The 20495-nt window shown below is 47.4% G+C and overlaps 3 protein-coding genes across 3 annotated transcripts; 1 reads left to right on the top strand and 2 right to left on the bottom strand.

Moving 5' to 3' along the window:
• Positions 1 to 5015: 5015 nt before the first annotated feature.
• On the bottom strand, positions 5016 to 5654 carry LOC140222453 (uncharacterized). The gene has a single exon (XM_072293076.1). It carries the CDS (start codon positions 5543 to 5545, stop codon positions 5228 to 5230), a length of 318 nt encoding a protein of 105 aa, XP_072149177.1. The 5' UTR covers positions 5546 to 5654; the 3' UTR covers positions 5016 to 5227.
• A 148-nt stretch (positions 5655 to 5802) lies between these two features.
• Positions 5803 to 7485, bottom strand: LOC117851563 (DIBOA-glucoside dioxygenase BX6). The gene is made up of 3 exons (XM_034733387.2): positions 6778 to 7485; positions 6345 to 6687; positions 5803 to 6234 (listed from the first exon to the last, which is right to left on the bottom strand). Exons 1-3 carry the CDS (start codon positions 7305 to 7307, stop codon positions 5977 to 5979), a joined length of 1131 nt encoding a protein of 376 aa, XP_034589278.1. The 5' UTR covers positions 7308 to 7485; the 3' UTR covers positions 5803 to 5976.
• Positions 7486 to 12276: 4791 nt separating this feature from the next.
• On the top strand, positions 12277 to 20030 carry LOC117852953 (uncharacterized). Its single transcript, XM_034735272.2, has 2 exons — positions 12277 to 13416; positions 19670 to 20030. Exon 1 carries the CDS (start codon positions 12455 to 12457, stop codon positions 13409 to 13411), a length of 957 nt encoding a protein of 318 aa, XP_034591163.1. The 5' UTR covers positions 12277 to 12454; the 3' UTR covers positions 13412 to 13416; positions 19670 to 20030.
• The last annotated feature ends 465 nt before the right edge of the window (positions 20031 to 20495 follow it).

Genomic DNA, 20495 nt, shown 5'->3' with positions numbered 1-20495 from the left:
AGCCAAGGTACAGGGGGCTTCTAGAAAATAGAAGTGGGCTCTTGGCCCGTTTTATGATACTTGTACAATGTTTTGAGACAGATCTACCATGAAAATGGAAATGAGGATTTTTTTTTTCAAAACCTATGTAACTAAGCTTTTTTCCAAAATTGATCTATCCGTGTTTGTTGTAGTCTCTTTTGATATCCAAAGCTGACTTTCAATAGAATCGGCTAACTTCGATTTCAAAAAAAAAGTGAAATCAGAGCAATTTTAAACGAGTTGCCAAGCTAGCTTAAGGAACATTCTTTTAAGCCCATACCGATGACACCAACCTATGAGTATCTTTTAAAGACATGGCTGGAATATATTAAGATTGACCAAATCATCGTAGGCACCAACCACTAAAATAATGATGTTGTTAATTTCTAGAATAAATATAAAAAATACAAACAATTATTGACTCAAACTCGAGTGTGTAGGTTACACCACAAAGAAGAAAATTTACGTGGTCAGTTTTCAAAAACGAGAAAGGATCTCTCTCTGAAACAAATAATAACAATATTTGCTGAAAATGAACAAGGATTAACAATGTCTTCATTGGCTCACCGCCACACTGCAACGTTAGGAGAATTCAAATTATTACTGCATTGTTTTCTTAATATCAGTCAAATCTACAAATGCCCTAGCTAGTGCTATTTTCAAAAAGATAAAAAGAAAAGGAGGATAAAAGTATATAAAAGAACAAATCTATCGTATATCCGTGCTCAGCTAGCAGCGCTTCAGGCAAGTCCACCTTTGGTGCTTAAAACGTCAATGTTCGCGTGGAGAACTGGGGCACACACATTGGGTACATGATAACAGAGCTAGATAGGGGGTGGTCCTAAGATTTCAAGCATGGGTATTCAAAAAATTTGAAGGGTAATTTTTTTAACAAGCTAAGTTATCGATTCATAACACATAATTGAGTAGCAACATTGCAGATTCATAAAATTGGTCCTAACTTTAAATTGTGGATGAACTAAATGATCAACATATCTGAGTGGCAACATCTGGAGTAAAAAGAGGATGAAATAGCAAAATAATAAAAAAGGTTAAAAATTATCGGTAATGTCCCTAATTTCTCTGGCAATATAGCGAGCAGAAATTCAATCTTTTGCCCTCCTAGCTTTTTCCATGCATTCTGATCAGCTTCAACTTGATCAGGACGAGCCGTGAATATAGGAACCTTCAAGTTACCCATGTCCAAAAACCGAAGCGAAATGTTAAGAGTCAAGCAACAATATTTTGGATGATAGTAGTATAATGGCGGATAATCAGAACGTGGATTCTGGATTGCCAATCCACGCATTCATCCGAACTTCCATGGCACACAATATCAATACATTTCATGTCCTCTACACCAGCAAGATACCATGGAGGCCATTAGAGCACGTCCAATAAGGACAGCTCAGCGGTCGTATCGACCGATTACATCAGCGAAATCAGACGTGGCAGAGAGAGGAACCGGAGAAAAGAGAGAACTTGTCGACACATCCAGCGACCAGCTGATCACGCTTTTCAAAACAAATGTTGGGTCCCACCCGCATGCAGTAGCTCGTATGTGAGGCTATCCGCACCCGGGACCTGGGAATGGACCTCGCCTATAAATATGGCGGTGGAGGAGCTAAACCGCGCCGCCGCTATGGGGTACACCAAATCTCCGTTCGGAGACCAGGACAGGCAGATGTTCCGCCCTGCGCCTGTATCTGCTCTCGGGGTGGGCCCCACGCCTCTCGGCAACGGGCTGCGGCATGATTTTGGGGGGCCGTATACAGGAGCGGGCTGCCCGTTCCTGACCTATAAAAGGAGTGCTGACGGTGGGCCATCCTACTTTGCCGGTTGGCTTGGCGTAGACGCGGTGCGGTGCGGTCAGCCTGAGGATGGAAATCTGACAAGGGCTCCGGTACAATTAAAGATTGCATATAGGAAGACGTGAAGGGATAAATCGTTGGTCTATAAGATTGTTCTACATATAATTTGGCTTGTCTATTAGACAAGGTTACTAAACTTGCTCTTATGGGACGATACTTTACTGGAAATAGAAATTAATTAATTTCCCTATCAGGATGATTGGAGCTTAATTTCGTGGACAATCCAGCACGTACTGATGCATGTTGGCACGTATACTACGATTTTGTTTGGTTCCCACCTCCTAAAATTTTAGTGACTAAAAAGTTTTAGTCCCACTTTAGTCCATGGACTAAATGCTATTGAACAAAGACACTTTTGCCCTTCTTCCCCTTACCCTGCTACCCTTGCGCGCAAAAAAACACAGAAGCGGCGCTCTTCCTCGCCAGCGCCGCTTCTCCTCTTTGGTCCGCGCTCGCCAAGGAGGCGACGATGTACTGCAAGAGAGCCGGTGTCTATGCCGAGAAGATCATGTCATCGACATAGAGGAGTAGATATGCCATGCCCGAGCCCTGCCATAGAACGAACATCGATGAATTGGCGCGAGATTGGACGAAGTCGATGGAGGTGACATGCTCGACGAATCACGTGAACCAAGCTCGCGGTGCTTGACGAAGACCGTACAATGATTTGGACAGGAGACAAACGTCGTCGGGCTGGTTCGAATCCTCAAATCCAGTGGGCTGCTAGCAGAGCACACATTCTTGAATGTTGCCGTGTAGGAATGCGTTGGAGACATCAAGTTGGTGTGGTGGCCACTGCTTGGAGGCGATGACCATCAACACCATCCGGATGGTAGCTGGCTTCACAACGGGCGAGAAGGTTTCACCAAAATCAATCCCTGGTTGCTGATTGAAGCCCGAGACAACCCATCTGGCCTTGTAGCGGTCAAGGGAGCCATCAGAATTGAGCTTTTGTCTTGAAAACCCATTTGCCGGAGATGATCCAGGCACCTGGTGGGCATGGCACAAGGGTCTAGGTCCGATTTGCCTGGAGAGCTGAAAACTCTTGCTGCATAGCATCAAGCCAACGTGGGCCCTTGAGGGCTGCCCGAACGGACATAGGTGGAGGTGACAGCGGCCGCCGTTGCTGGCGAGGGCGTCCTTTGGGTTGGGCTTGCGGATGCCGTCGCGGCTTCGGATCATCATCGGATGTCGCAGCAACTCTGTGGAAAATGAAGTAGTTGACGCCGTGGCGAGCAGCGCAAGCGAGTCCGCAGCAGGCGACAGCATGGTCGAGGGCGATGTCATAGCCGAGGGAGACGTCGTTGCAGCAGGGCGGATGAGGTTACAACAGTTGGTGCAGGCGACAGCGTGATCAAGGGCAATGTCGTTGCAGCTGGAGCAGCTGTAAGCGAGGGCGATGTCGTGGCAGCCTATTTAGATGGAGCTGTGCGTGACGTCGTAGTGGCTGTCGCAGGAGCTGATCGAGTCGAGGGCGCAGGATCTTGAACATCGAGCAGCGATGGGGAGTGTCACGGAGGTGCTAACGACACGACGTTCTGGCGAAGTCATGGTCCTGGCAGCGCTTGCACGATCGGCATGTCATTGACGTGATCAACAAGGGGTGCTTGAGGTGACGAGCGAGTACGGGTCTTGTTGGCATCGCGGAATGGGAACATGTGCTCAATGAAGACAACGTGGCGCGAAATGAACACTTGCCGGGACTCGATGTCATAGCACATGTAGCTATCATGGTTGCTTGGGTAACCAATGAAGATGCACGTCAGGGACCGCGGACTGAGCTTGTGGTCGGATGTGGCCATGGTGTTGGGGTAACAGAGGCATCCAAACACTCTAAGCTTGCTGTAGTCTGGAGGTGCGCCGAGGAGGAGGTGGTGAGGCATCGTCGTACCCATGGTGCGGTAGGGGCGGCGATTCAGTAGAAAAATCACAGTTTGCAATGCCTCAGCCCAGAAGGAAAGAGGTGCTACGCTGTGGAGAAGCAGGGTTCGCGCACAATCGTTAATTGTACTTAGAACGCGCTCAGCTTTGCCGTTTTGCTTGGAGATATACGGACTGGAGAGGTGGAGTACAGTGCCAGTGGCGCGCGAGGAGATGACACAGCGCATATGAATCATATTCTTTGCCATTGTCCATCTAAAGTGCAAGAACAGACTGACCAAACTGAAAAACCTTAGATTTTTAGCGAATAGGGAAGGTCCAAATATAATGTGTGTAATCATCAAGAAAAAGGACATAGTATCTGTAACCAAAATTGCTGTAAATTGGTGAGGTCCAAACATCTGTTTGAACTAGCTAGAAAGGGAAATAAGTTTTGCTACTAGACGATTGAAACAGCAATCGAACATGCTTGCCAATCTTGCAAGAATGGCATGAATGTGGGATTGACTTCTTACACTGAAGGACCTGAGAAAGGGAATTGAGCTCGGGTGCCCAAACAGCTGGTGCAACAAATCCACCGAGGTTGTTGATGAAGCAGTGAATGCCTGAGCTTGTGGCAACAATCGTGGAGCTGTGCTGCTTGCCGAAATTGAAGAGCATGGAGGTGAATAAGAGCGGGAATAATTATTTGGCCATGAAGAATGAAGCTTACTTCCGAGAGGGAGTGATTGGCGATTGGAGCAATCACCTGACACCAGAGGTGGCGAGGAAGCTAGGCAAGATTGTGGACGACGCGTTGCGAGGGTCTGGACTGGACTTACCGTCGCCAACTGTCTCTGACTAGGTGGTCAGGTCTGGACCCTGAAAGTTGGAGACTAATCATTTCCTTGTTTGCTACTATCTCCTACTTTTGCAGCGGGTTTCTCACATCGTGAATGGATATTATTTGGCCTGATTGATGAATATTATGCGGATGTTATCCACGTATTTTTCATTGCAAAATTGTTTCGCTTAATTATTAAATTTTGAACCCTGGCTTTGATTGTTTAGTTAGCTGTCAGGTTGGGGCTGAAATTCATAGCTAGATAATCCACTTGCTTGCTGTCCAATTGAGCCAAGATCTAGAAGAAAGTTTATCCTAGCTGCTGTCCTAGGCTTGTTGTCATCAAGTGGGCTATCGTAGGTTCGTCGTTGGATCAGAAATTTAAACAACGGATTAGATGGTGAAATCATGGACATACATTCGCTAAGCATACTCTGATTGCTGTTGTTATTCCAAACATGTTCCTGTGCCTCAGTGCCGATGCCCGTTGGCAAATGACCGCACGAGTCGGACCGAGCCCATCCACCATTTCTTGATACGGGATCCTAAACACGCCCACCCCAAGCACACGCGCTGCATCTGATAAATCTTGTCGGATCGCCGCGCGATCGATCTGCTTCTCGTGCACCGCCTACGGCGATCTCGACGTCGCACTGAAGGCCATCTCCATAGCGGCGGCGGCCGCGGCGAGCGCGTCGGCCTCGCCCGACGAGCCGCGGTACGTGCCCACGGCCGCGCCCATCACGGCGTCGAGGTGTCCCCCGGCGTCCTCCGCGGCCGCCTCGGTGGCGCGCGCCACGGCCTCGTGCTCCGCCTCCGCCTCGCCCCACGACGCGCGCGCCTCGCTCTCGAAGAGCGCCAGGACGCCGTCGAGCCGCGCCGGGTCGAAGCCCCCGTCGTCCAGGGCCATGTCGGCGAGAACGGAGAGCTGCTCGAAGAGCGCGTCCATGTTGTGGCCCTGTTGCTGCGCTCGCTGTGTGGTGTGTCCGCTGCGCTCCCGCACCTTTTATACACAAGGGGCGACGGCGATCGTGATCCGTGTTTGTAAGTTGTACGGCGACGGCGGTGGAGCATATGTTCTACGCTTGCCGAAGAGGAGATTCGAGCACGATGGGTGCGGACTTGCAGCGCCTTTCGGCGAGTGGCGATTTGACCTTTTCGGTGTAATCTTTAGCTTAAGCATCACACTGACGGCAACAAGTTAGATTGCCAAAACATGAACACATATTCTTTCATTATTCGAATCCTGTTCGTTTGTGCTGATTTTGAGATTTTCCTATCCATGTCGATGCATTGTTCACTAGCTCTACTTTTCATGTGAAGGGCGACCGCTGCATCCACTAGCACTACACACTACACAGCAGATCTAGGAGCAGTATGCTAGTGCTCCAACCTGAAGTAGTCGAGCGGGCGGCCTCCGAGTCCTTCGCTGTAAACGCGCGCCATGAACTCTCGGACCGTGACGCTCCTGTAGAGCGGCGGGTCGTCGTTACCGCCCTCCGTGATGGGGCCGCACAACCGCGTCGACCCTTTGATGTCCGTGTTGAAGAAGCACGCCACCGAGACCCTCGCCGTGTCGCTGCTCCCGTTCGCCAGGACCCGGTGCTCCACGCTCCTGAGCCGGTCGTTGCTGACGAGCTGCACACCACAGGCAAGGCGCAACAAACAACAACGATCATGGATTGTGCAAACGATTCGCAAGCAAATCAACTAGCAAAGAAGGCAGCGGCGAGCTGATGCATGCGTGCCTGAAGAAGATCGCCGATGTTGATGATGAGGGCTCCGGGCAGGGGAGGGACGTCCACCCAGCGCCGGCCGCCGCCGGCGCCGGCGCGGTCGAGGAGCACCTGCAGGCCGCCCATGCCGTCCTGCAGGAGGACGGTGATGAAGTTCGCGTCGGTGTGCCTGGTGGTGCCGAGGGTCAGGTGCGGCTCCGGGCACGGCGGGTAGTAGTGGCTCACCACGTTGAGGCCCTGCGCGCACCCCATCTCGCGCAGGCGGTCGCCGGGCAGCCCGAGCGACTCCGACAGCAGCTCCAGCACCCGCAGCGCCAGCTCCGTCGCCGCGCCGCCGTACTCCAGCATCACGTCCCTTTTGGTTCATTCGTTGTGAATCGACATGAAGTAGTGGGATTCGCCATGGATCAGAATCATCATGCTGTGTATGTGTGTGTGTTCGTACCTGACAGCTTCGGGCAGCTCCTCCGGCGACGGCGGGACGGGCGCGAGTTCGCAGAAGAGGGTGTCGCGCCAGTTGGCCGCCGCGGACTGGAAGAGGTCGAAGTTGGAGCTGAACCTCACCTTGCGGGCGGTGTCCCTGGTGTACGCCCGCCGCTTCGCCTCGGCGGGGCCCTCGTTGAACCGCCTCACCCCGTCGAGCATGGCGGCCATGAGCTCCCCCGGCACGCCGTGGTTGACCACCTGGAAGAACCCCACGGTCTCCGCGGCGTGCCTCACCCGGGCGACCACCTCCTCCCGCGGCGCGCCGGACAGGTCGACGACCGGGATGGCGGCCACGTCGTCAGTGGAGGAGGAGGTGGCCTCGAGGTCGAGGGAGTCCGGATGGTGGCGGAAGATGGTTGGGACGGCCGTGACGCCGGCGTCGACGAGGCCCTTGACGCCCGCCTTGGTGTCGTCGAACGCCTGCAGCTCGCGCCGGCGGTCGTAACCGCCCGGCGTGGCAGCGCCGGCAGCGGCGGGTTCGGTGGACATCGCTGGTGTGCCACCTACGTTCCGCGCGTGGCAGACGGGATAAGATTAGCTGGATCGATCTCTGATCTCTATAATATTTCAGGTGGATTTAATATTTCACTATTTCAGGACTTAGGAAATACTCCAGCCCAACCCAAAAGGGCGGCGGAAGCGACAAATTCCGTATCACAATCGTCGGCGCGGCGAACGCGATGGCCATCCAAGCCATCCTAATCAACAAACAGCATACCATGTACATGATGGGGGATATACTGGCTACATGAGGGGATTCACCAAAAGCTAAACTCGATCACAGGAAGATTCTTCTGACAAGGTGTGGAAAATAAGAAGAAATACTCCCTAAGTTATTCTAACTTTTTTTTTAAGTTAAACCATTTTATGTTTGATCAAAATTATAGAGAGGATTATAGAGCTTTATGTCACCGAATAGATATACTATGAAAATTTATTTAATGGAGAAACTAATGGTACTTATTTGGTATCATGAATGTTAGTACTTTATTCTATAAATTTGGTCAAACTTGAGATGTTTTGACTCTTCAAAAAAGTTGGAGGAATGACTTATAATTTGGAACGGAGGGAGTACCACGTAATTAAGTGGGAAGCTCTGAACAAACCAAAAGAGTTCGGTGGTCCAGGCTTTATCGACACTGGAGCAATGAATACAGCGGCTAAGTGGATACACCGGATAGATGGCAGGGACAATAGTTTATGCATACAATTGCTTAAGAAGAAATATTTGGGAGAGAAAGGTTTTTTCCAAGTAACAAGTAGAGGGGCGTCGCAATTCTCGCAGGGGTAACAGAAAGCGGGGAATGGTACTGATATGGTAGAGTTACCAAGATCGGTGATGGAGTGAAAATTAGATTCTGGCTAGACGTGTGGAGAGGAGACTGCGATCAAGTATCCGAATCTTTTCAGTATATGCAGTGATCAAAATATCTTGGTAGCAAAAAGGACACCGGAGAGGGTGGAGGTTCAGATACAAGAGGGCCTTGGTGTGGAGGCGAAAGATGAATGTATTGAGATGAGAGGGGAGCTGGAACAGTTAGCACTGCAAAATAGTGAAGACCTGATAGGATGGGCTTTAGAAAAGAAAGGCAAATTCTCCACCAAATCGTTATGCAGGTTCATTGTAACTCAGGGTGTGTGGATCGAAGAATGGTGAAGGTGTGGAACACGAAACTTTCCCTCAAAATTCAAATTTTCTTGTGGATGTTATGGCATGACAAGCTTCAAACCGCGGTCCAGTTGAAAAAAATTTTGGAATGATCCGGAGGAATGCAAACTTTGCAAGGAAAAGAGGACGCTGATCACCTCATTTTCAGATACCCCTTGGCGTCCTTCCTTTATACGGTGTTGGGTTAGAGATAGCCTAGGATGGGACTATATCCCTATTGACCTTAGTGATTTTGCAGATCATAGGCTAAATGGGTCCTCGGGCAGTGGAAGTGGAGATAACTTGATGCTCTTTCTTCTAAGGTTGTGAGCTGGGCAATATGGCGAACTAGAGCGAGTCCCGTTTGGTTCTTTAGTCCGAACTAAAATTCCTATCACATCGAATATTCGGAGGCCTCCATCTGTGGAATATTCCTGTCACATCTCGCAAATTAGCCTCCATCTGTAGAATTGATTTTGTAATTAGTCTATGTTTAATACTCCTAATTAGTATCGAAACATTCGATGTGACAAGAATTTTAGTCCGGACTAAATAACCAAACGGGGCCTAGGAATGATTAGGTTTTCTCCAATATCCTTTTGACTAACCCCAAAGCTCTGGCTTATAAATCCATCGGTTTTTTGCAGCACTGGAGCAAGATGGCGTCTGTGGAGGGGCAAGCAAAGCGGGAAGATTTGTTGCAGAAGCTAATACAAGGGCTGGAGGGAATACCAACGCTGATGGCGAGGTGATCTTCTGATGATACAAGACAGGATACGGTGGTGCGAGCCGGATACAACAAGAGGATGCTTCGTTTGTTCCGTGACATGTTGCTGAAAGTGAGACAAGAGTAGCGCTGGTTAGACACACTTTTTGTGTGGTAGGAAGCTATTCTGATGATGTTAAGCTTGAGATGCAATAGGGCCATCTCCTTGTAAAGCTGGTATCCCAGCAAAACGGTTGCTTTGCTTTCAATATAAGCAGGGCCATGGGCCTTTGGTCTAAAAAACACGATGGCTACCGGCACGACAAAAAAGGCGTTCGCGTAAAAAACACGATGGCTACCGGCGCGACGAAAAAGGCGTCCGCGTCCGGGTAATGCACGCCCCATTTTCACGGTCGCGCGAGTCCAAACCAGCCAGCGCACCTCAAAGTCGCCGTCCGTCAGCAAGGTCTCGGGCTCTCGGCTGCCATCGGGAGGGCGAGCCATCGCAACACCTCGAGGATCCTGGCCGTCGTAGATTCCGTAAACACTGAAAGGCAGGCGCGGCCTTGCCGTGCCCATATTGGAGTGGGCCAATACCTTTTACTGTAAATTTTGAACGAACAATTTGTGTTGGGAGATCAACAAATCAATGGACTTGACTCTTGAGCAGTGCCTAAGTTAATCTAATTTCCCCCAATCATAAGTGCTACCTTTATGCTTTTCGTATATATGACATGAAACATATTCCTATGTCATCAAACCATATAAACATGCTTGAATGGATTAGCTTGTGGTCATCTCATACTGAATTTGAGCCGTCCTATAAAGATGTCCTCCAAGTAGATTCAGAGATTGACTTCTTTGAAATGCAAACGGTTGAGAATAAGCGACATGAACAATTGTTGTGATCTTTTACACACTATTTAATGCACACTTAATAGAAAAGAAAAATCAATGTACCTAACTATATTCATGAAGCCCGTATGCTTAGGCCTGGTTTGGTTCACTTGCTTAAATTTAAGCACCTGTCACATCGAATGTTTAGATACTAATTAGGAGTATTAAACGTAGACTATTTACAAAACCGATTACATAAGTGGAGGCTAAACGGCGAGACGAATCTATTAAGCCTAATTAGTCCATGATTTGACAATGTGTTGCTACAGTAAATATTTGCTAATGATGGATTAATTAGGCTTAATAGATTCGTCTCGCTGTTTAGCCTCCACTTATGTAATGAGTTTTGTAAATAGTCTACGTTTAATACTCCTAATTAGTATCTAAACATTGATGTGACACTTGCTTAAAAATAAGCAAGGGAACCAAACGGGCCCTTACTTTTGCTGAGCTAACAATATGTGGCTGATCTCAAATACTCAAGATACAGATGTACACCTCTGCACAAAATAACTTTGTAGGATCTGCAAGTTCAACAATCAAGCTATTAATCTGTATTCTGTAGTGAAAGATTGCAGCTTCAATGCTTTGCGAACCATGACAGTTATAAGGAGCATAACTTTCTAATACCATCTGCTAAATTTAATTACTCAAAGCTCCTTGCAAATATATATGCTCCTGTCTATCTGATAGTTCCCTGCTACCCAAGAAATTTATTCTGTTATGTACATGTTATTATGGCACCGAGCAAACTTACATTCACCAAGAACCTGGCTGAAGGATTTCAACAACTTAGTGTTTTTTCCGAGCTCACCGCCTTCCTTCTCCTGGACAGCATGACAGGTGACTACACACAAAGCACGGGCTCATCTAGTGCAGCAACATGCGCAAGGATATGTCACTATGAACTGCACAAATGGAGTTAATTTACGTTAGATCAGATACATGGTGAAAAATGCAAGCACGATTTGGGGAGTTTTTTTATTGTAACAAGGAAGAATTATCATCCGACTAGTTCCGGGTTCGAGTCCCGGGCAACCCATATGCAAAATAGAAAAGAGCAATCAGAGTTTTGAATTTTTACTCACTTCATTTCCAAAGTGCACGTTACTGTATTAGGCACTGCATACTTTGTTGAATCCTTTGCAAGTAGCAGAGACAATGAATATGTTTGCGCTTGCAGTTGCTCGCCAACTTGTCGATGGTGAAGTCGATAGGACAGGAGTGGGTGCTGTGGCCCCCAATATCAGGAACCTAATCAAGTTGGGGCAAGCAGCTGCAATTTAATCAAGTTGGGGCAAGCAACACTTGCTATGGCGTCTGAGAGAGGCCGAGGTCGACGGCGTGGGCAATCAAAGGTGCACCTGGGCAGCATGTTATGGTGAAGCCGAGTTGTGGAGGCGCTCCTGGATCTCGTGGAGGTCAGGAACAGCGTCCGCCTTCCCGGCGATGGTGGCAGCAGGAGCATATCGAACTGTGCGGGAACCGCGCGCTTTTCTGCGAAGGTAGGAGATTGAGTGGGATGTGAGGAGGAGCGGAGGCGCTGCAACGGTAACCCCGCGGCCGCCGCTTGTGCTTCGAGAAGAGCTTGAGGAGGCTTGGTGGCGGCAGGAGCGCAATGGAAGCCGCGCCGGTTCCCGGCGGCGAGTTCTCTAGAAGGACGACGGAGGAGGTGGAAAGCAACGTCACGAGATTGAGCCATTAGGTGGTCCGACGTCTCACACCTTACGACGACGTGGTCGAATGAGGCGCGAGATTTCATGGACCAAGTTTCGTTTTGTAGAGATGCCCGCTGCCGGCGCCATCTGATCCTCTATTCCTCTGACCCTGTTCGCTTCAGCTTATTCAGCTGGCTTATCAGCCATCAAACAATATTTTTCTCTCACAACAAATCAGTCGTTTCAGCTTTTCAGCCAGCTTATTAGCTGAAGCGAACAGACCAGATGCCGTGGTACCCCTTCGGCGGCCAGATGCCGTTGGAAGTGCCATCCAGTGATGTCACGCTCGGAACGCCGGCTCTGGAAGGCGGGGCGCGTTCCCGTGGGGTCCGGCGCGCACAATGACAGAAGCCAGAGCGCGGCGCGGCAGCGCGTTGCGCGTGCGCCACGGTGGACATGTCGACGCGTCGCGTGGGGCACGGCACGAGAAAACCGTAGCCCTTGTCAGTCTCAGGCGGGCGCTCGGCAAGGCAAGGCAACCGGTCCCCCCCGAACCTCGGCACGCACGGCACGCCGCGCCGCGCTCCGCTCCCTTCCCGACTCCCGAGCGAAACCCCTGCGCCGCTGCCCGCACTCCCCTTCTTCCCCCTTCCGCTCGGCTCCCCGCATTTCCTACCCCCAATTTCCCATCCAAAATTCGAATCGCCCGCCTCCCGAGCCCTCGCCGATGCCCTCCAAGCGCCCGTCCCCGCACGCCATGGACGAGGCCGGCGCCGCCGCGTCCGCCTCCGCCGCGCGCCTCCGCCCCTCCACCCCGCGCTCCAAGAAGCGCTCCTCCCGCTCCAAGCCCCGCGCGCGCTCCCGCGACCGCCGCCGCTCCCCGAACCCTAACCCTAGCTCCCGCCGCGAGCGCGGCTCGGAGCCCGGCTCCGCGGCGCCCGCGCCCGCGCCCTCCCGCAAGAGCGACCGCAGGCCCAGGCCGCGCTACATCCCGGACTCCGCCACGCTCGCGACGGCCATCGCCTCGTCCGCCGCCCCCTCGTCCGGCGGCGGCGGCCGCGGCAGCGCGGGCGCCATCTCCAAGCTCTGGACCGAGGCCGACGAGGTCGCGCTGCTCACGGGCGCGGCCGCCTTCAAGGACCGCACCGGCGTCGCGCCGCGGCTCCCGGACATGGCCGACCTGTTCGAGTCCATCAGGGACTCCCTCTCCCCGCACCTGGACCAGGCCAAGATGTACTACAAGCTCAAGCGCCTCAAGAGCAAGTTCCAGCACTCCGTGCCGGGGGACTCCAGCACCGCGCATGAGCACAGGGTGCGCGACCTGTGCGCGGCCCTCTGGGATGCCGAGCCCGCGCGCCCTGTAGAGAACGACGTCGTGGAGGCTGGGGAGGCCGAGGAGGACGACGCCGACGGGGGATTCACTGGCGCCGATAGGGAGGGGTCTGCGAGGCTGCCTATGGTCAAGGAGGTGCTGGGAGAGTACTGGAAGGTGAACGGGCAGGGCCTGTCAGGGGTGTCGCTGGAGAAGGGTTTAGCGCTGCTTGGGTCACAGGAGGCTAGTGCGGCTGAGGTCAAGTGGAGGCGACAGCTCGAGGCGGATATGCGCATACAGATGCGTCGGCATGAACTGGGAAAAGAGGTCTATGGCCTGCTCATCGATGCCATCAAAGGCCTAGGGCCTTAGCTTGGGTACAAATTTTACTATTCTCTGTCATCTGTGAGAACGAGTGATTCCCTTGTTTAAATTTCGTGGACCGTTAGGTTTCATTTTCTGCTCGTCATCAGTTTACCATTGGATCAAGGTGCAAATTCTGTTAAACTTACATTGGAAATTGGCATGCTCCTTTAATTAGTGGGATTTAGTTTTCCAAATCACCATGCTTGTTTGATTTACTGAAGTTTTGAAGTATGATTGCATTGGCAATTTAGTTTCTTTTGCTTCTAGCCTTACTACTAGCCCATTTTCCTTTCAAACGACACTGAATTTAGCATATCCATAATAAGTTAGGCTATGTCATTGGATTTGTAACATTTGCCCTGCATTGTTTGTAGCATGATATTTGTCTGAAGAAAAGTGAAAGGTTTTCTTCCAAAAGTTTTCATGCCTTTTGAGTTTTGAGTCTGTAGGTTATTAGCTGTATTTTCAGTTTTCCATAGAGATAGTGTGCTTATCTTGTCTTTTTCTTTGTGATGATTATCTGTCCTTTTTTTTTTGCTTACTACATAGAACTGTTTGGCTGCTTTCTTCCTGCCATTGTAAATAGGCCATTGACGCATTCATTCATACATATGCCTGATACTCTAGGTTGGGTGTTTGTTTTTTGAACTAATGGGCTCAAGTTGCTGCGTCGCATTTAGTGGTGTAGAATAGGTGCAATTCCCCAAGTACATCTTGCCTTGGACTAGTTGGGTTGTATTTTTCCTTTATTGCGAGTTTAACATAGGTTCAAGTCACAACTTATGCTTAAATGTATTTGGTTGGCATGGTCTCGATTCTTTAAAAAAAAGTTGATTACTTGGCTGCCTGGACTATTCTTCTTTGTCGAGTAGAATTGCATTTGTAGTTTTGTTTCTTTGCCGGCCTAGTTCTAGCCTCAAGTGTAAAGTAGCCCCCCCTCCCCGAGTGCCCCTCAAGATTAGCGCATTTGGACATAGCATTTACATGATAGCTTAGATGTTTGTAATAGCTAAAATGTTTGTGTGTTTTGTTACAAATCAGTATGTTCTTTCTTGATTTTTTGGATGCACAATTTTGCAAAATGACCTGTTCTCATCCGTAAAAGATACTAACTAGCTATTTTGGCACGGCCTTTCTACACTAGGTTAGTGTTGGATGGTTGACTACTAAAGCCTAAAGGCAATGTTTCTGGCATAATATATGATTCTTTTTTTACTAATAAAGGTGATGCTTCTAGCATGATAAGTGTTTAGAAAATTGCTAAGGCTACGAGAGTGGTAGCTGTGGCGCCTATGCGGTCGCCTAGGTAGTCTACATGGAAATTAAGCGGTAGGTTGGAGGGGTGGGGGGGGGGGGGGGGCGGTGCTCGGAGGCTGGTTTCTTAAAACAGTGAGCATGATATTGGCTTTAAAATTGAAGTTTCAACAAGGTAGTCTCCAACCAGCATGAATAAAAAAGAATGCCATGACCTAAATTGGCTTAAGTTATAAGCCAAAGAGTGTGTGAAACTTAGATTGTGCCTTTTACAGTCAAGCATGAACACAGCCAAAAATCAATTGGATTGGTTCTAAAAGTTGATTGCTCATTTTGTGTGCATCTCGTGGTTTAGGTCCAGGCCCATTGGTAGTCGCAGTTGTTTCCCTACCATTGTAAAAATTGAATCGCATATTTCTTTTATGTTTGAAACATGCCTTATAGTGTACAGTTTGGTAGAATAGATATGCTTCCCGATATAGATACATGAAGAGAGTACTGCTATTTGATTTGGATGCAGTGTGTCGGAAAGAACTAGTCAAGTGTGCGTACTTCTTTTGATATCTAAGATGTGGTATACTCCCTCCGTCCCAAATTGTTGGTCGTTTTGGCTTTTCTAGGTTCATAGATGTTTGTATGCATCTAATCTAGGTGCATACAAACATCTATGAACCTAGAAAAGACAAAACGACCTACAATTTGAAACAGAGGGAGTACATATTATGTGTGCACATTAGTTAGTCAAATGTGAGAATCTTAAGCATGACTATAGGTGTAGTTGTTTGAAATTTTGGCATAGGGATTATGCAAATTCATCACTCATGCTGCTTGTGATTTACTGCTGCACTGTAAGAAGGGAAACCACATAGTTTAGGCATTTGGAGGGTCTGCTTGTGCTGGGCCTTCAAACCCCCATGACTTTTTTTTTTAAAAAAAAGGATTTGGACTTGTGGGTTGCTTTGGGTTCTTGATAGACAATCTTGGCGTAGGCAATTGATTTGAAAAGCTTGATTCTTGTTTGGTAGGAAAGCTATCCAGCTTGCAGCAATGTGAAGAAATGCAAAAGTTATTATTGTTGACATATCTTCTACCTCTATCATGTGGCAGTCGACCAGCTACTCTGTTTTCGGAATAGGGTTGCAGTAGACCTATTGTCTACACATTTTTGCCAGCCACTAAAATGCATCTTGCATGATGTTATCTTTTGGTGTCCATCTTGGTTCATCACCTTATTGTCCGAGTTGCCATGCTGGGAATTTCATCCTCCATAATGTTGAGATAAGCCACATGGCCATTAGTTCTTCGTCGTGGTTCTGTGTGCTGTCTTTGATGTTGACTCTTCATGTTCTATTTGTTTGATGCGGGGTCAGCCCATGGTGGAGAATGAGATCAGTGTCCATTTATTCCACAAAGCTTATAACATTTAATGGGATAAATATTTCAATTATATAGATTTCGTTTTTGTTCTATGCTTCCAGTACATCCAGGCAACTAGTAATATCCACGATAGAAGCAGGTGATCTAACACATAGTCCACTAATCCTTAATCTCATCTCGTGTACCAGATTTGCTAGGCATTAAGGTAGAAACACCTGTCAGTGTATGATTGTCAAAGCAATTTGTTGATATTGGATTGTGCCCCATGAGAGCATGTGTTGACCTACCAGCTAGGAGCTGTTATTCCAAATCCATTCCTTGGTTTCGAAGTAGCAAAACCTTATGGACTGGTTGTACTTTTTCCCCTTTTGTCACGTGTCGTGGATTGGCATGCCCTATTCAGCAAATTGTAACTCTATGCCATTGGTGAGGTCCGCGCCTTACAAGTCCCCCCCTCTGCTGCATGGGAAATCCATTCATACTTCAACACTCCCCCCTTTATCTTGGTAATGGATTTTCATGTCTTTCTGGATTAGGCCTTGTATGGAGTTGGGCTTTGTCCATCTTGCTCCACCTAACCTGGGATCCAGGTCAGGCAGGTCTGTAAGCCACTAAGCCCTATGTCCAATTGTCCATTTTTGGGCCCAGCATAGTGTAGATGCAATTCACTCAGCCTAATAGACTTCCAAGCGTCATATCCAAGCTTAATGTGATCCTTAAACAATTTTCATATCTAGACATCCCATCTGTCCATAGGACCCTCATTCTCTTTCTTGCACCTTTGGATCACTTATGTAGCATGGACACAGCTGCTAAATGGCGTGTAGGTGTCCAACACTGACATGGTGCTGGTATGTATCAGTAGAGTATTGGGAGATTAAACTGTAAAACTAAACATCTTTAATCACCGATACTCCATGGGCATGGCGTTGATGCATCTCCAAGCGGCTGAGAGAAGGGAGGTGCGGCGATGGCCCAGCAGGAGAGCCGCGGGGGTGGAGGGAGATGGCCGAGCTGAGCCATGTCGCTGAGGTAGAGATTGGCGGCTACCATGGAGGGAGGGGTGGAGTAGAGGAATCAGCCATGGTGGATGGAGCTGTGCAGCAGTAAATGATTTCCTAGTGGGCTAGTGGGATGCAGTAGGGATGAGGATCAGGCTGGCTATGTTGGGCTGGGCCAATTCATTCCCTTCTCACTTTCTCATTCTCCCCCTTTCCTTTCCTATTTGCTGCATGTTTGCTACTGATGATTTGCTCTGTGATGATTATATATCCTTGTTAAAATATATATTGCCGTGCTTTGCCTTTTTTGACAACAGGGTGAATCCCCGTGTCCGACACGCATGTCGGAATCGGTGCAACATTGTCGACCACAAATATTTTCTTAGAATTGTATTTTTAGTCTTCTGCTTCTCCGTATTAGACTATTAGTGCCCACATGACTTGCTATCTCTTCTAAAAGAGGCATATGCCATCCATCTGCTGATGTTAAAAGCTACTTTGCTCTGAGAATCTGAGTTCTTGTGGAAGGTAAGCTTCCCCAAGCATGCTCTTGAAACTCTTGAGAAGGCCTAAAGCTTTAAGGTGACTCTAGTCTGTATTCTAAGGTGAAGTCAAACCTTCACAAAATATTAGATACATGTGCAATGGACCATTCATTCGAAAATTTAGGCTTGATGAAAGGTCGATAATATGAATGAAATGCCACTAGGGTAGTAGGGTCTGTAAGGTAAAATCGGCATGTGCCCTCCAATGCTTGTGCCCTTGTTTGTTGAATGTTAATGCACTGCACTACAAATAACCAAGAAAAAATAGACGCAATACACACAATGTCGTTCACACCTAAAATCTCAAATTCATGTGTGTTAAAAAAAAAGACCCCGGGGGAAAGACCGCCCCCACGGCATTTTGATTTAAAAAGAATCTAAACCGCTACTGGGTCTAGAAAAGGTCCCGAAGGCTGCCCACCCAGGCGTCGTTCCCTGCGTCTGCAGCTGAAGGTAGTTTGCACAGCGAGGGACCTTTTTTTAATGTGTAGGGGTTTGAACCCGGGCTGGGAGCGCCACAGCTGACCGCTCTACCACCGCAGTACTCGTGTGCTCATACCATATAGAAACACACGTAAAAAGCAGTAATGGATCATGCACTATGCTTCTATACCTACATGCTTATGCTATTTGTCTTGTTTGGGTGTTAATAAGAGGGAAGAATTTGATATTGAAATATCACAGGTGTATATACAATTATTTTGGAAATTTGCATTGTGCCCTTCTGCAGTTGAATTGCAACCCCCAGATGGGCTCCAAAGCTTTGTTCATAACTACATTTTAGTTATAAAAGAAATACCGTGTTGGTATTGTAGTTTGTGAATTTTGTCAAACTTGCATATGCTGCTAGTATAATTGAATGCTGAAAAAGAAACAAAAGATATTACTTACAGAGATAGTAGCCAAGTAGATCAAATAATGAGTGATATCATATCGGTCATGCATATTGTGCTTGTCCATTGTTTGGCTGTAGAATCTGTAGGAGATATCAAGCAATGCGGGAAAATGATTATTTTATATCAAATAATAGAAACAGTGAATTCTTAAGGAATCTTTCAGCATAATGTTCTAGTAGCTTCCAGTTACTAACAATGGAATTTGCCTAAATCTGAAAACTGACCTTCCTTAACTAGTGCAATACTTGGATACATGGAGTTGAAGGCTCTTACTAAAGAACTAAAGAAAGTATTTGGGGGTACATTTCAATACTTTCAGTACACACATATAGTTTTTGGATAGGTGACCATGGGACTCTAAAACCACCTGAATTTGTACTTTCTCTTCCAAACGAGTTAGTCTCAATTCAATACATCGATACTTCTGGGTCTAAAGCAAGATGTAGTTGCATGGCAGTTGTTTTTGTGGAGCTTTTTATTGTGCATGTTGCTGGTCGTTCTTTCATTTGTTCTCCATGACCTTGAATTGTTGTGTCGTTTTTTTTCCTGTTGAATTCCTAATTGTTGCTTGATATTGTTATCCCTTTAGTTAGTAACCATTTTCCCGCTGAATTTTCCACTGATTTGACTTCTGATCCACAAAATCCAGTTTTTTTATTAGATACCTTTTCTTGGACTATTTGTTTCTTTAGATCCCAAGAAACCCATATTTAGTAATTCTACGTTTGAGAAGTGATTCTTGCATGCCTTCACTACAAAAAAGGCAGTTTTTTTTGTCAGATTTCCTTTCTTGTAGTAATTTACTTGTACAGATCCCTAGAAACTGTATCACTAATGCCTATCACATGCCCTTACAAAGCTTACTGAAAACAAAATTTATTCCTTGCTCATGCTACATCATTAAACATTGCATATTGCAAGTAGTGACAAAGCACAATATGTTGAAGTATTGTACCTACCCAAAGTGCTCTTAGCTGTGCCTTAATCTTTTAAGAGCCTAATTAAGAAGATATTTTCAGCTCATTTTATTATTTGTACTCGTCTCAATAGTGTTGTGTGTTTCTTTCCTACTGGAGTGAAAATCCTTTTAAAACGATGATCTGGTAACCTTGTTACACCATTGGAATATTTGCGTAGTTCTAACTGTAACAAAACTGCGTTTCTGCTACTAAAGCTAAATTTCTTTTGCAGGTGCTGTTGGTGGAGTACATAGCGGGATACATAGTTGTGGTGTTATTTTGTAGGCTGATCAATCCAACCTCTTGGTTGCTGACAGAAAAGACCTAACACGGTGTGAGGTGCTGTAGGGGTTTGCACGAATCAGTCGTGTCAATTTGTCTAGCTGTCGAACAATTCAATGATTGTCTAAGTCACTTAGTATTGGATTCTGGAGGTGTTCTGTTTGCTAATCTGTCTGCAAAGAAAGCTTGGTCTACGATCAGACAGCTTTCAGATGAATGCTACATTTCTGTAAATCATTCGCTAAGTATTATTGCGATGATACTGTGTTTAAGTGTAGAATCCAGTAGTTCAATTTGTCTTCTTGGTATGATATGTTGCTGTCTTGGCTCGATATTTCACTGCATAGGTTACTTGATTCTGACTAGCCACAGATGTATGATTTGGTCGAGTGGCACTGCCGCACTGACCGTGCCTGGCACAATTGCATGCCCACCCCAGTTGGCGCTGGTATGTTAGCTTCCAAGTAGGCAAGTAGTATTTGAGCTTCAAGCAGTCTTGTCAATACCTTCGAAGCAATGTAACTTTCTTCTGCAGTCCGTACCTTTTACTTAAAAGAATCAAATACATGTTTTTCATAGGTTTTGATAATAGTCCTCATACGATTTAGCAATTACTTTTGTTGTTGAAAAATGCAATACCGTTGTCAAGGAAGAATTCCAGTTAAGGAAGAAGTCCATTTTGTACCATCCAATTATCGTCTCAGTTTGCTTTTGACCATCGAACCGCAAAATTAGGAATCTTTGACCACCGAACTCTTAAAACCGTTCATATTTGA

Source organism: Setaria viridis, chromosome 4 (assembly GCF_005286985.2).
Source record: "Setaria viridis chromosome 4, Setaria_viridis_v4.0, whole genome shotgun sequence".
NCBI classification, from domain to species: domain Eukaryota; kingdom Viridiplantae; phylum Streptophyta; class Magnoliopsida; order Poales; family Poaceae; genus Setaria; species Setaria viridis.
This window is presented reverse-complemented; position numbering and strand designations above follow the sequence as displayed.

Coding starts and splice junctions, on each gene's coding strand:
- LOC117851563 (XM_034733387.2), bottom strand. CDS start 7,307: ATGTCCACCGAACCCGCCGCTGCCGGCGCTGCCACGCCGGGCGGTTAC. Junction 6,688..6,777: donor GAGCTGCCCGAAGCTGTCAG/GTACGAACACAC, acceptor ATGAACCAAAAG/GGACGTGATGCTGGAGTACG. Junction 6,235..6,344: donor ACATCGGCGATCTTCTTCAG/GCACGCATGCAT, acceptor TGTGGTGTGCAG/CTCGTCAGCAACGACCGGCT.
- LOC117852953 (XM_034735272.2), top strand. CDS start 12,455: ATGCCCTCCAAGCGCCCGTCCCCGCACGCCATGGACGAGGCCGGCGCC.
- LOC140222453 (XM_072293076.1), bottom strand. CDS start 5,545: ATGGACGCGCTCTTCGAGCAGCTCTCCGTTCTCGCCGACATGGCCCTG.